Here is a 13,976-nt window from a genome sequence, read left to right on the forward strand (position 1 = left end):
AAGTCGAATTATAATCATGCACACCTGAAATCTATATGTTATAAACCAATTCTACCTAAATTAAAAAAAAAGAAAAAGAAAATAATTGTCCCCTTCATGCTATTTATGAAGCTTGTAGGCCAGTAGAAGGGCTGAGTGGTTGGGCATTTTGTAGGCCTAAACTGGGTGAGAAGATGACAGGATTTAGATATGTACTGCAAATGTCTAACATTTAAGACTACATCATCATCATTTTTAATTGGTAAAAAGAAAAGGTGAGAGTGACGTCAGCATCATGGTGGAGTGAGCTTTCCCGTGAACTCTTCCCCCGACAAGATACAACAAAAGGTACAGTCACAGACCAACAACGGAATCCCAGACAGTGAAAAGCTAGAGCGGAAAGATCCACACTGCCGCACATCTGACAGAGGAACGTGCTGGGCCCCCGGAGGAAGTGGGGAGAGGTAAGGAGAACTCCTCTCCCTCCCCATCAGATCAGCGATCCCGGTCCGCGCGGCTCCCAGAGAGGGGGGAGGCGCGGCCCTCAGCGGGGAAACCGTAGCTCTTTAGACTCGCTCAGCCAGTGGGAAACTCCCGCACAGAGGACTCAGAAGAGCCACAGGGCTACTATCAACATTTGAGCACCCCAGAGAGCAGATAAAGAGGAGCAAACGAGAAGCCTCCCACATCAGGGACCCAGAGGGCAAAAGAGAGAGCTCCCCCCTCCCCACAAACCAGACCCTGCAGCTCAACTGACCAGACCAGACCTAGCGATCGCGGCAGACCAGACCAAGAGATCCGTGACAGACCAGACCAAGCGATCCGCGACAGACCTGATCAAACGACCGGACCCGTGGATCGCAGCGGGAAAAACAAAACAAAAAAAAAACAAAAACAAAACTGCGGATCGCAGCAGAAAAACCGGGGCAGAGCGCAGGGGGCTTAGACTAGACAGACCTATACCACCAGACAGTGGCGGCAGGGGGAAATTGCAACCAGAGGTTCCAGGATGAGGAAAAACAAAACCGACACAGGAACCACAATGCAAAAATATATGAAATCACCAGACCAGAAACAAAATGACAAGCATGCAGAAATCAACCCCGAAGAAACAGAAATCCATAATCTAAATGACAGAGATTTTGAAATAGCTATCATAAAAACACTCAACGAAATACGAGACAACACAGACAAACAATTCAATGACATTAGGAGTTTCTTCACAAAAGAGATTGAAATCATAAAGAAAAACCAATCAGTGCTGATGGAGATGAAGAACACGATGGAGGAGATAAAGGAGAATCTGGAATCTTTAAAGAACAGAGCTGACAATATGGAGGAAAGAATTAGCACTTTAGAGGATAGGAATACAGATATACTCCAGATGGAAGAGGAGAGAGAACTAAGACTAAAAAGAAAAGAAGAAAGACTCCGAGAAATATCTGACTCTATTAGAAAATGTAACATAAGAATTATAGGTATTCCTGAGGGAGAAGAGAGGGAAAGAGGAACAGAGAGCCTATTCAAGGAAATAATAGCTGAGAATTTCCCAAATCTGGGGAAGGAGCAGGAAATACCAGTAAGCGAAGCCAACAGAGCACCTATATATATTAACAGACAAAGGCCTTCACCACGACACCTAGTGGTAAGGCTAGCCAGGGTCAACGACAAAGAAACAAGATTAAGGGCAGCTAGACAAAAACAAAAAATAACGTACAAAGGAACTCCCATCAGGCTCTCAGCAGATTTCTCAACAGAAATTTTACAAGCTAGAAGAGACTGGAATGATATATTCAAAATACTGAAAGACAAAAACTTTCAGCCAAGAATACTCTAACCAGGAAAAAATATCCTTCAAATATGATGGAGAAATAGTAACTCTCCCAGATAAACAAAAGCTAAGGGAGTTCATGGCCACAAGACCCCCACTACAAGAAATACTCAAGAAGACCCTCAGGCCTGAAAAAAAGAAGAGAAAGGGAACACAAAGCTTGGAGCAAGGAGAAAAGTAGGTAGACAAACTCAGAAAAATAGTAGATCTTTACCACAATAGGTTAGCAATGACTTAAATACTAAATTCAAAGATCAAAAGAAGAAACTCACCAAAAATAAATTTAACCTCATCACTGTAAACACACAGCCACAACACAAGATAGAATAAGGTATAACAAGAACAACTTAGAAGGGGAAGAGGAAAGTGATTGCATTGACTTAGTATAAGGAAATAGGAGGCCATCAGATAATGGACTATCTCATACACAAGATTTTTTGCCCAAACCTCAAGGTAACCACTAAACAAATAATCAAAACAAAACCACATATGATAAACCAAGAGAAAACTAGAAGAGTCATAAGACAGAACAACCAAACTAAATTGGCAGTCCGAAACAAATGGGACAAGAAACAAAGGAAATGCAAAAGAACCAGAAAATAAGTGACAAAACAGCAACATTAAGCCCTCATATATCAATAATTACCCTAAATGTAAATGGATTGAACTCTCCAATCAAAAGATACAGAGTGGCAGGATGGATTAAAAAGCAAGACCCAACAATATGCTGCCTTCAGGAAACACATCTTAGCACTAAAGACAATCAGAGGCTCAGAGTGAAAGGATGGAAGACAATACTCCAAGCTAATGGCAAACAAAAGAAAGCAGGTGTTGCCATACTCATATCAGACAAAGTAGACTTCAAGATAAAACAGATTAAGAAAGACAAAGAAGGGAAATATATAATGATAAAAGGGACACTCCATCAAGAAGACATATCGCTTATAAATATATATGCACCCAACATAGGAGCACCAATGTACATAAAGCAACTATTAACAAACCTAAAAGGAGACATCAACAACAACACAATAATAGTAGGGGATCTTAACACCCCACTTACAACAATGGATAGATCATCCAGACAAAAAGTCAATAAAGAAATAGTAGACTTAAATGAAAAACTGGACGAGATGTACCTAGTAGACATATACAGAGCACTCCATCCAAAAACAGCTGAATACACATTCTTCTCAAGTGCGCATGGAACATTCTCTAGGATAGACCATATGTTGGGAAACAAAGCAAGCCTCAATAAATTTAAGAAGATTGAAACCATAACAAGCATCTTTTCAGACCATAAGGGTATGAAACTGGAAATGAACCATGAAAAAAAAAACTGGGAAAGGGACAAAAATGTGGAGATTAAACAACATGCTACTGGACAACCAATGGATCATTGATGAAATTAAAGGAGAAATCAAAAACTATCTGGAAACAAACAAAAATGATAATATGCCATATCAAACCATATGGGATGCAGCAAAAGCAGTCCTGAGAGGGAAACTCATAGCGATACAAGCCCAACTTAACAAACAAGAAAAAGCCCAAATAAGCAACCTTAAACTACACCTAACAGAACTAGAAAAAGAAGAACAAACAAAGCCCAAAGCCAGCAGAAGGAGAGAAATAATAAAAATCAGAGCAGAAATAAATGAAATTGAGACCAAAAAAACAGTAGAAAGGATTAATGAAACAAAGAGTTGGTTCTTCGAGAAGATAAACAAAATCGACAAACCCTTAGCCAGGCTTACTAAGAAAAAAAGAGAAAAGGCTCAAGTAAATAAAATTAGAAATGAAAGAGGAGAAATTGCAATGGATACCACGGAAATACAGAGGATTATAAGAGAATACTATGAGAAATTATATGCCCACAAATTGGACAATCTAGAAGAAACGGATCAATTCTTAGACTTATACAACCTCCTAAAATTGAACCAAGAAGAAATGGAGAATCTGAATAGACCAATAACAACTAAAGAGATTGCAATAGTAATCAAAAACCTCCCAAAAAATAAAAGTCCAGGACCGGATGGCTTCTCCAGTGAATTTTACCAAACATTCAAAGAAGATTTAATATGCATTCTTCTCAAACTATTCCAAAAAATAGAGGAAGATGGAACACTTCCTAAATCATTCTCTGAGGCCAACATCACCCTGATACCAAAACCAGACAAAGACAATACAAAGAAAGAAAATTACAGGCCAATATCGTTGATGAACTTTGATGCAAAAATCCTCAACAAAATATTGGCAAACCGAATACAACAGTACATTAAAAAGATCATACACCATGATCAAGTGGGATTTATACCAGGGACGCAGGGATGGTTCAACACCCGCAAATCAATCAACGTGATACATCACATCAACAAAACAAAGAATAAAAACCACATGATCATCTCAATAGACGCAGAGAAGGCATTTGATAAGATACGACCTCCATTTATGATAAAAACTCTCAATAAAATGGGAATAGAAGGAAAGTACCTCACCATAATAAAGGCCATATATGACAAACCCACAGCCAACATCATACTCAATGGGGAAAGACTGAAAGCCATTCCTCTGAGAACAGGAATGAGGCAGGGCTGCCCACTCTCACCACTCCTGTTCAACATAGTAAAGGAGGTTTTGGCCAGAGCAATTAGGCAAGAAAAAGGAATAAAAGGAATCCAAATAGGTAACGAAGAAGTGAAACTCTCACTATTTGCAGATGACATGATTGTATATATAGAAAACCCTAAGGAATCTGTTGGAAAACTATTAGAAACAATCAACAACTACAGCAAAGTTGCAGGGTACAAAATCCATCTACAAAAATCAGTTGCATTTCTGTATGCTAATAATGAATTAACAGAAAGAGAGCTCAAAAAGATAATACCATTTACAATTGCATCAAAAAGAATAAAATACCTAGGAATAAATCTTACCAAGGAGGTGAAGGACCTATACAAGGAGAACTACAAGACATTATTGAGGGAAACCCATGATGACATAAAGAAATGGAAAGATATCCCATGCACGTGGATTGGAAGAATAAACATATTTAAAATGTCTACATTACCTAAAGCAATCTACAGATTCAATGCAATCCCAATCAGAATCCCAATGACATTCTTCACAGAAATAGAAAAAAGAATACTAAAATTTATATGGGGCAACAAAAGACCCCGAATAGCTAAAGAAATCCTAAAGAAAAAGAACAAAGCAGGAGGCATCACAATCCCTGACTTCAAAACATACTACAAAGCAATAGTAATCAAAACAGCATGGTACTGGTACAAAAACAGACACACAGATCAATGGAACAGAATTGAAAGCCCAGAAATAAAACCACACATATATGGACAGCTAATTTTCGACAAAGGTCCTAAGAACATGCAATGGAGAAAGGAAAGTCTCTTCAATAAATGGTGTTGGGAAAACTGGACAGCCACATGCAAAAGAATTAAAGTGGACCATGTGCTATCGCCATTCACAAAAATTAACTCAAAATGGATCAAAGACCTGAAGGTGAGACCTGAAACTATAAAACTCATAGAAGAAAATATAGGCAACACACTATTTGACATTGGTTTTAAAGGAATCTTTTCGGATGACATGCCTACCCAGACTAGGGAAACTAAAGAAAAAATAAACAAGTGGGACTTTATCAGATTAAAGAGCTTTTATAAGACAAATGAAACCAGAATCAAGATGAACAAACAACCAACCAGCTGGGAGAGAATATTTGCAAAACATACATCTGACAAGGGGTTGATTTCCATAATATATAAAGAACTCACACAATTGAACAACAAAAAAACAACCCAATCAAAAAATGGGCAGAGGAAATGAACAGACACTTCTCCAAGGAAGATATACAGATGGCCAATAGGCACATGAAAAGATGCTCAACATCACTAATCATCAGGGAAATGCAAATCAAAACAACACTAAGATACCACCTCACGCCTGTTAGAATGGCTATAATCACCAAGACAAAAAACAACAAATGTTGGAGAGGAGGTGGAGAAACAGGAACCCTCATACACAGCTGGTGGGAATGCAAATTGGTGCAGCCTCTATGGAAAACGGTATGGAGATTCCTCAAAGAATTAAAAATAGAGATGCCCTATGATCCAGCCATCCCACTACTGGGAATCTATCCAACGCACCTGAAATCAACAATCCAAAGAGGCTTATACACCCCTATGTTCATTGCAGCTTTATTCGCCATAGCCAAGAAGTGGAAGCAACCTAAGTGTCCCTCGACTGACGATTGGATTAAGAAAATGTGGTATATATATACAATGGAATACTATTCAGCCATGAAAAAAGACAAAATCGTCCCATTTGCAACAACATGGATGGGCCTGGAGCGTATTATGTTAAGGGAAATAAGCCAGAAAGAGAAAGACAAACACTGTATGATCTCACTTATATGTGGAATATAAACCAACACATGGACAGAGAAAACTGGACTGTGGTTACCAGGGCAGTGGGGGTGGGGGGTGGGCACAAGGGGTGAAGGGAGTCATATATGTGGTGATGGACAAACAAAAATGTACAACCCAAAATTTCACAATGTTAGAAACCATTAAAACATCAATAAAAAAAAAATCAACAGCAAAAAAAAAAAAAAATAGAGATCCCCTATGATCCAGCCATCCCACTACTGTGAATCTATCCAACGAACCTGAAATCAACAATCCAAAGAGGCTTATGCACCCCTATGTTCATTGCAGCATTATTCACCATAGCCAAGAAGTGGAAGCAACCTAAGTGTCCCTTGACTGACGATTGGATTAAGAAAATGTGGTGTGTATATACAATGGAATACTACTCAGCCATAAAAAAAGACAAAATTGTCCCATTTGCAACAACATGGATGGGCCTGGAGCGTATTATGTTAAGTGAAATAAGCCAGAAAGAGAAAGACAAACACTGTATGATCTCACTCATATGTGGAATATAAACCAACACATGGACAGAGAAAACTGGACTGTGGTTACCAGGGGCAGTGGGGGTGGGGGGTGGGTACAAGGGGTGAAGGGAGTCATATATATGGTGATGGACAAACAAAAATGTACAACCCAAAATTTCACAATGTTAGAAACAATTAAAACATCAATAAAAAAAAAAAAGAAAAGGTGAGTCCTTGGACCTAATTGCTAGCCACCATATTAATTTCTCTAATACCCAATACATCCCAGTCTATCACCAATTGTCCCACTCAAAAGGCATTTACTGGCTCATTGCATTGTAATTCTCAGAAAGGCTTGGTTAGTGCCAGAAATAGGGCATCCAGTCATGACATCTTATTCCAAACCAAAGCCTACTTGAATAACCACAGATTTTCATCACGTACAAGCAGTAACAACTCTGTCTCTGCCATTTAAAAAGGTATAGTGTACCATAAGAAAGTTATATTCCCAAGGACATCACAAAAATTAAAGGGTCACCCCAAGGTGCTATTTTAATTATCAAAATTTAAAAGAATTTTTTAAAACTTTATTCTTTTGAGTTAGTCAGTATAATTGTTCTTCTAAGAAGACAAAATAACCAGTTATTTTTATATTGAATTTACATTATTTAGTTACTATTTTATGACATTGATCTATGGCCTTTTGGTTGATAAAATTGTTAATTCTATGCATCTGTCCAGTTCATTGCAGAATCCTTAGCACCCTGGGCTCCCACCCATTAAATGCCCATAGTGCATCATACTTATTGTAAAAGCCAAAAATGCCCCTACATATTTCCGCATACCCCAAGCCAGGTACTCAATTCTCACTCTACTTGAGAATGACATACCATAAAACGTACCACTAGGTATGGTTCTTAAAATACAGTGTTTGAATTTATACATTTCCAATTTTTAAAGTTAGATACATTTAAAATATCTAAAGTATTTTATTAATTTATTTGTTTTACTATTTTACTGATGTATAATATACATACTCTACTCCGAGAATTAACTTGTAAAGAGTACAATTTGATGAATTTTTACCTATATATATACACCCATATAACCACTATGCAGGCTAAGATTTTGAACATTTCTAACACTTTAAGACTCTTCTTTATGCCCATTCCCAAACAACCTCCTCTCAGAGGTAACCACTAATCTGACTTATATCACCATAGATTAGTTTTGCTTATTTTTGAACCTCACAAGAAAAGAATCATAGTATGCACTGTTTTGTGTAAGCCCTTCACTCATTATAATGTTTTCAAAATTCATTCATGTTGATGCATGTTTCAGTTGTCCATTCTGTTTTACTACTATAGTTATTCCCTTTTATCACAGTTGGTTTATTCATTCACCAGTTGAAGGACACTTGGGTTGTTATCATTTTTTTCTATTATGAATAAAGCTGCTATAAGCAATCTTGTACATATCTTTTGACATACACACACACATACATATACACACATACTCATTTCTCTTGGGTATATAACTAGGAATGGAATTGCTGAGTCATAGGGCAGGCATATATTTAACTTAAGTAGGTAATTCCAAACAATTTTCCAAAGTGCTTGCATAAATCTACATTCGCACCAAGATCTTCTGTTCATCAAAATGCACCATAAAGGAAGTAAAAAGGAAAGCCACAGACTGGTAGAAAATATTCAACAAAGGACTACTATGCAAAATATATAATGAATTCCTGCAAATCAATACAAAAAAGGACAAACAACCCAATTCCTTTTTAGCGGACAAAAGGTTTGAATAGGCATTTCACAAGAAGATACCCAAATGGCCAATAAACTCATGAAAAGGTGCTCAATGTCATTAGTAATCAGGGGAGTGCAAATTAAAATCACAATAAGATACCGTTACACACTAACTAGAATAGTTAAAATTTAAAATATTGGCAATATCAAATATTTTTAAATGATTTAAGAAATTGGACTTGTAAAAGAGACTTTTAATTACTTGTTGTTATCCAGCACTTTTACACCAATCTTGTGAAGTAGGTATTATTTTGTATTACTGTATTACTTTGGAAAATCATTGGCATATCTTTTGCAAGATTAGCAAAGTGTGGTACAAACATGGCAGCAAGCTCTATACCAGACTGAAAATATGAGAAATAGTGAGAATATCCACATTTCTACTCATTTGCAAGATTGGAATATACAGACAATGCTGTTAGCAGTCTCATCCAGCTTCCCCAAGTGTCACCTATGAAAAATACAACTTAATAACAAGCAAAGTTAATCATCAATAGAGTCCTGGCAGCAAGGTGTCACACATCTGTATGCAATGTCATATTAGAGTGTAATGGAGTGGAAAGGACACAAGTCTTAGAGTCAGGTGAACTGGGTTTGGGGCTTAGTTTTGCTGCTTACTATTTCAGTGAGTATAATCATGGACAATATACTTAATCTCCCTCAGTTTTATTTTCTTTATTTATAAAACTATGCTATGTATCGTATAGAATTATGAAAATTGAGATAAAAGCCAGATAAGATAATTAAGATAATTATCCAGAGAAAGTTATAAACCAAATTGTTACCTGGGCTTCAAGGGTAGGTAACAAATATTTTCATCTAAATAGTTACTGTTGTTGTTTTTAATCTTTTCTGTGAACCTTGGAAAATAAAGTCTTGCCTCTCACTTCTGCTTCCAGTTCCACTTGTCCTATACAGACAAGGAGCGCTATGAAAACGAAGAGAGACCTGAGGTCCAGAAGCAGATGCTCGTTGATATGGCCAAAAAGCTACCAGTTTACACAAGAACTGGAAGTGGAGGTCAGTTCATCCAAAGTCAGCAAGAGAGGCAGATCAGCAAGGATCTCAGAACTAAGTCATATATATCTTCAGGCTAGCCCCCTTTTTTCTCCTCTCTTCTGAAAAACACTAGGGAATTTTTTTTCAATATTTTATTATAAAAAATTTCAAACAACAATTTCCAAGATGGAAGAATTATATAATAAACATCCGTATATCCACCACTGGAGTCTACCACTAACATTTCACTATATTGTTTTATCACATATCTGTCCACAAATCCATCCCTCTATCTAGCATCCACCAAGCCATCTTATTTTTTGATGCATTTCAAAGTAGCAGATATCAGCACATATCCACCTAAATATTTTATCATTCTTTTTGGGGTGAAATTTACATTAAAATATGCATAAATCATAAGTATACCATTCAGTGTTTCAAGAAATGTACACACCTGTGTAACCAAAACCTTTATAAATATTACCATAACCTAGAAAGTTCTCTCATGCTCCTTCCCAGTCGACTCCACCACCACCACCAAAGACAACCACTATTCTGATAGTTTTCCGCCATAGATTAGTTTTACCTGCTCTAGAATTTTATATAAATGGAATCATACAGTACGTACTGTTGTGGCTGGCTTCTTTTATTCAGCATAATGTTTTTGAGACTCATTCATATTGTGTATTTCAGTCATTTTATTTCTGAGTAGTAATTCATGGCATGAATATATCATAGATTGTTTATCCATTCACCAGTTTGGGCATGTTTGGGTTGTTTCCGGTGCTTAGCTATTATGAGTAAATCTGCTATGAACATTCTTATATGAGTATTTGTGCAGAGATATGTCTTCATTTATCTTAGGTAGATACCCACTATGGAGTTTTACTTTTAGTTTCCATCTGCATGACTAGAACGGTACTAGCTGACCCAATTCTCCGCCTTTTAAAATTTGAAAACCAAAGCTCTTTTGACAAGTCATCCTAATGTTTCTAAAAGAAAGATCACATTTCAAAGCTTTGGGAAGTATACTGTTAGTCATCTATGTTCGTCTGTTTATCATTATTTATTCAACAAATATTTAGTAAGATCCCATATGACAATTGGGGAAATTTTAATATGGTCTGGATATTAGATGATACTAAGGACTTATTGTTAATTTTATTAGAGCATTAGTCATGGTGGTTATGATTTTTTAAAAGTCTTTATGCATACTGAAATATGGTGAAAAGGAGACTGACAGGAAATTACCTATAGAATTTCAAACAGTAATAAACAGAATGATGTGATAGAGCAGAGGTTACAAACTAGAGGCATACTGGATGAATTTAGCCTAGAGATATATTTTGTTTGATCTCTAACACGTCTTTTAAAACTTTGCATTTGTTACTAATTTTTAACAATTAGAATATTTCCACATGAAAATCCAGATTTGTGGCTTCTCTTCAAAACTCAGATACTCTGGCATCATTTGATCTGCATTTTCACATGGCAAAAATTAGCTAGAGCTGAGTAGTAACTGCTCTTTTTAAACATGGCATGAATTCTCAGGTTCTCCCACAGTCTCCAAATGGCTACTGCACTCACTATTCACTATTCACTATTCCCTAGACCCTTGAACGTTTGTTTGCAGCCCCCATGATATAGAGTAATAGAGAAGGCTTCTCTGAGGAAATGTCATTTGATCTGAGACCTGAATAATAAGAAGTAACTAGCTATGCAAAGAGAAGAGGGACTAGAGTTCCTGGCAGAAGGAGCTGCAAGTACAAAAGGCCCTGAGACAGGAGCAAGCTTGCAGTATTAGAAGAGTAGACAGACGTTGTGACTGGAGTATAGTAGATGGACAGTGGTACAAGTTAAGGTTGAAGAGGCAGGCAGAGGCCAGATGATGCAGGCCATGGTAAGGAGTTTGTCTTTTATTCTAAGGGTGTTGGAAATCTATTGAACGTTTTAAGTGGACAGTGGTATGATCTGATTCACGTTTTAATAGATCACCCAGGTATTCTGTAGAGAATGTGGGGGGCAAGAATGAAAGCAGAGTGAATAATTAGGCAGTTATTGCCGTTGTCTAAGTGAGAGATGATGGTGGCTTAAACTGGGCAGTGGCATTGACCATATCTTTAAAAACATGCTGAAGGACCCAAACATGCATGGCCCTCTCCCTTCCTCCTTGCCTCAGTTATACCCATACTTTGGTCACCCCCACACCATTGCTGGAAATGAACACAAACTCTGCTTAATTAGCAGTCCCTTATGTTGAATCAGTTATGTGTGCTTAATGTACACTTTAGATGAAATTATTATATTATCTCAAATTATTCATAATTTTAGTTGTTATACTTAATAATAATCATATTAAACACAGTCATACTCTATCAATGAACATAGAGAAAATGAGAAGGAAAGGAGAATGCCTTTCATCTAAGAGAAGTAAAGAAAGGAAGGAAGGAGGGAGGGAGAGAGAAATGACTTGTTGTATCAGACTTACAGAATGAAGAGAACCCTGAACTAAGGGGTCAGAAAAGCTGTACTGGCCATAGCCCTGCCACTCACTTGCTGTGTGACCTTTATGGCTCAGATTTTTACTTCCTTTCTCTGTGAAATGGTCAATTGAACTAATTGTTCTAGAATGTCTCTTCTATTCTCCAAATTGTTATTCTAAGAACCACTCTCTTTACCATGCTTTAGGAGTTTTTTCTACCTCATACAATCTAACCTCTGGAGACAACAGATAAATTGTGAATCCTTGTTTTTAGATAGGAAAGTTGGAGTAAACAGAAGCTAAATGATTTTTCCAAGATCGCTGAGCAGTTAACAATATAGTTTGTTTTATAATACAAAATTTTATGATTAGATACCCAGATATGAAAAATTTTCCCCTTACCTTCATCCCCCAAAGTGTGCTTTCAAGATTGATCCAACAAGGGGCCGGCCCTGTGGTTTAGTGGTTAAGTGCGCGCTCTCCGCTACTGGCGGCCCGGGTTCGGATCCCGGGCGCGCACCGAGGCACCACTTCTCCGGCCATGCTGAGGCCGCGTCCCACATACAGCAACTAAGAAGGATGTGCAGCTGTGACATACAACTATCTACTGGGGCTTTGGGGGAAAAATAAATAAATAAATAATAAATAAATAAATAAAAAAGATTGATCCAACAGGGAAAAAATACATAGCATAATTCTCTTATTTGATCTACCTTTTGCTTGCTAACTTGAAATTAGATGAGTTTGACTACCTGTAGTCAGTGTATAACAAGCCATCCTGATAGGCTAGTAAGATATATGGTGTCATATTGAGCCCTAAGTAGTGCTAACCACCTTATTTTTCCTTTAGCTGTAAGATTCTGTGACCGGTGCCATTTGATCAAGCCAGATCGCTGCCACCACTGCTCTGTCTGTGCCATGTAAGTGACAGCCATATTTCCCCTGGGCTGAGCCTAGACGACAAAGTGACTGATCCTAGATGACAAAGTGACTGATCCTAGGCATGTAACCATGCCTAGATAAGAACATTTCCTTTTGATCATAATGAGCACATGCCAAACACCCTCACAGGGATGATGATGATTCAAACTATTCTAAATATAGGAAAGATAAATAAATCCCCATTCTAAAAATAAACATTTTAGGGGCTGGCCCGGTGGTGTAGTAGTTAAGTTCATCCTCTGCTTCAGCAGCCTGGGGTTCGCAGGTTCAGATCCCAGGTGCAGACCTACATATCGCTCATCAAGCTATGCTGTGGCAGCATCCTGCCTACAAAGTGGAGGAAGATTGGCACAGACCTTAGCTCAGGGACAATCTTCCTCAAGCACAAAGAGGAGGATTGGCAACAGATATTAGCTCAGGGCCAATCTTCCTCACCAAAAAAAAAAAAAAACATTTTATTTTAGAACAGTTTTAGATTTAAAGAATTATTGTGAAGATAGTTCTCATATGTCCCACTCCCAATTCCCCCTATTATTAACATCTTACATTAATGTGGTACATTTGTTACAATTAATAAACCAGTATTGATACAGGCATACCTTGTTTTATTGCACTGTGCTTTATTGTGCTTAGCAGATATTGCGTTTTTATATGACTCTCCACTAGCAAAAAGATTATGACTCCCTGAAGGCTCAGATGATGGTTAGCATTTTTTAGCAATAAAGTATTTTTTAATTAAGGTATGTACATTGTTTTTTTAGACATAATGCTATTGCACACTTAATAGACTACAGTATAGTGTAAAGATAATTTTTATATCACTGGGAAACAAAAAAATTCATGTGACTTTGTTGCAATATTCACTTTATTGCAATGGTCTGTAACCAAACCCGCAATATCTCTGAAGTATGCCTGTATATTATTTTTAACTGAAGTCCATACTCTATTTAGATTTCCTCAGTTTTTCCCTAATGTTCTTTTCATGTTCCAGGATCCCATCCAGGATACTACATTACGTTT

At 37.3% G+C, this 13,976-nt stretch overlaps 1 protein-coding gene across 1 annotated transcript in view; it reads left to right on the forward strand.

Moving 5' to 3' along the window:
- The window catches only part of ZDHHC15 (zDHHC palmitoyltransferase 15), a 98,422-nt gene that overhangs the window by 52,683 nt on the left and 31,763 nt on the right, over nt 1–13,976 (forward strand). The window contains exons 4-5 of the mRNA XM_004442196.3: nt 9,433–9,553; nt 12,865–12,934. Of these exons, the coding sequence (XP_004442253.2) occupies nt 9,433–9,553; nt 12,865–12,934 (191 nt within the window). The remainder of the gene's footprint in view (nt 1–9,432; nt 9,554–12,864; nt 12,935–13,976) is intronic.

This window comes from Ceratotherium simum, chromosome X, assembly GCF_057802395.1.
Source record: "Ceratotherium simum simum isolate JZ-2026a chromosome X, ASM5780239v1, whole genome shotgun sequence".
In the NCBI taxonomy this organism is placed as follows: Eukaryota; Metazoa; Chordata; class Mammalia; order Perissodactyla; family Rhinocerotidae; genus Ceratotherium; species Ceratotherium simum.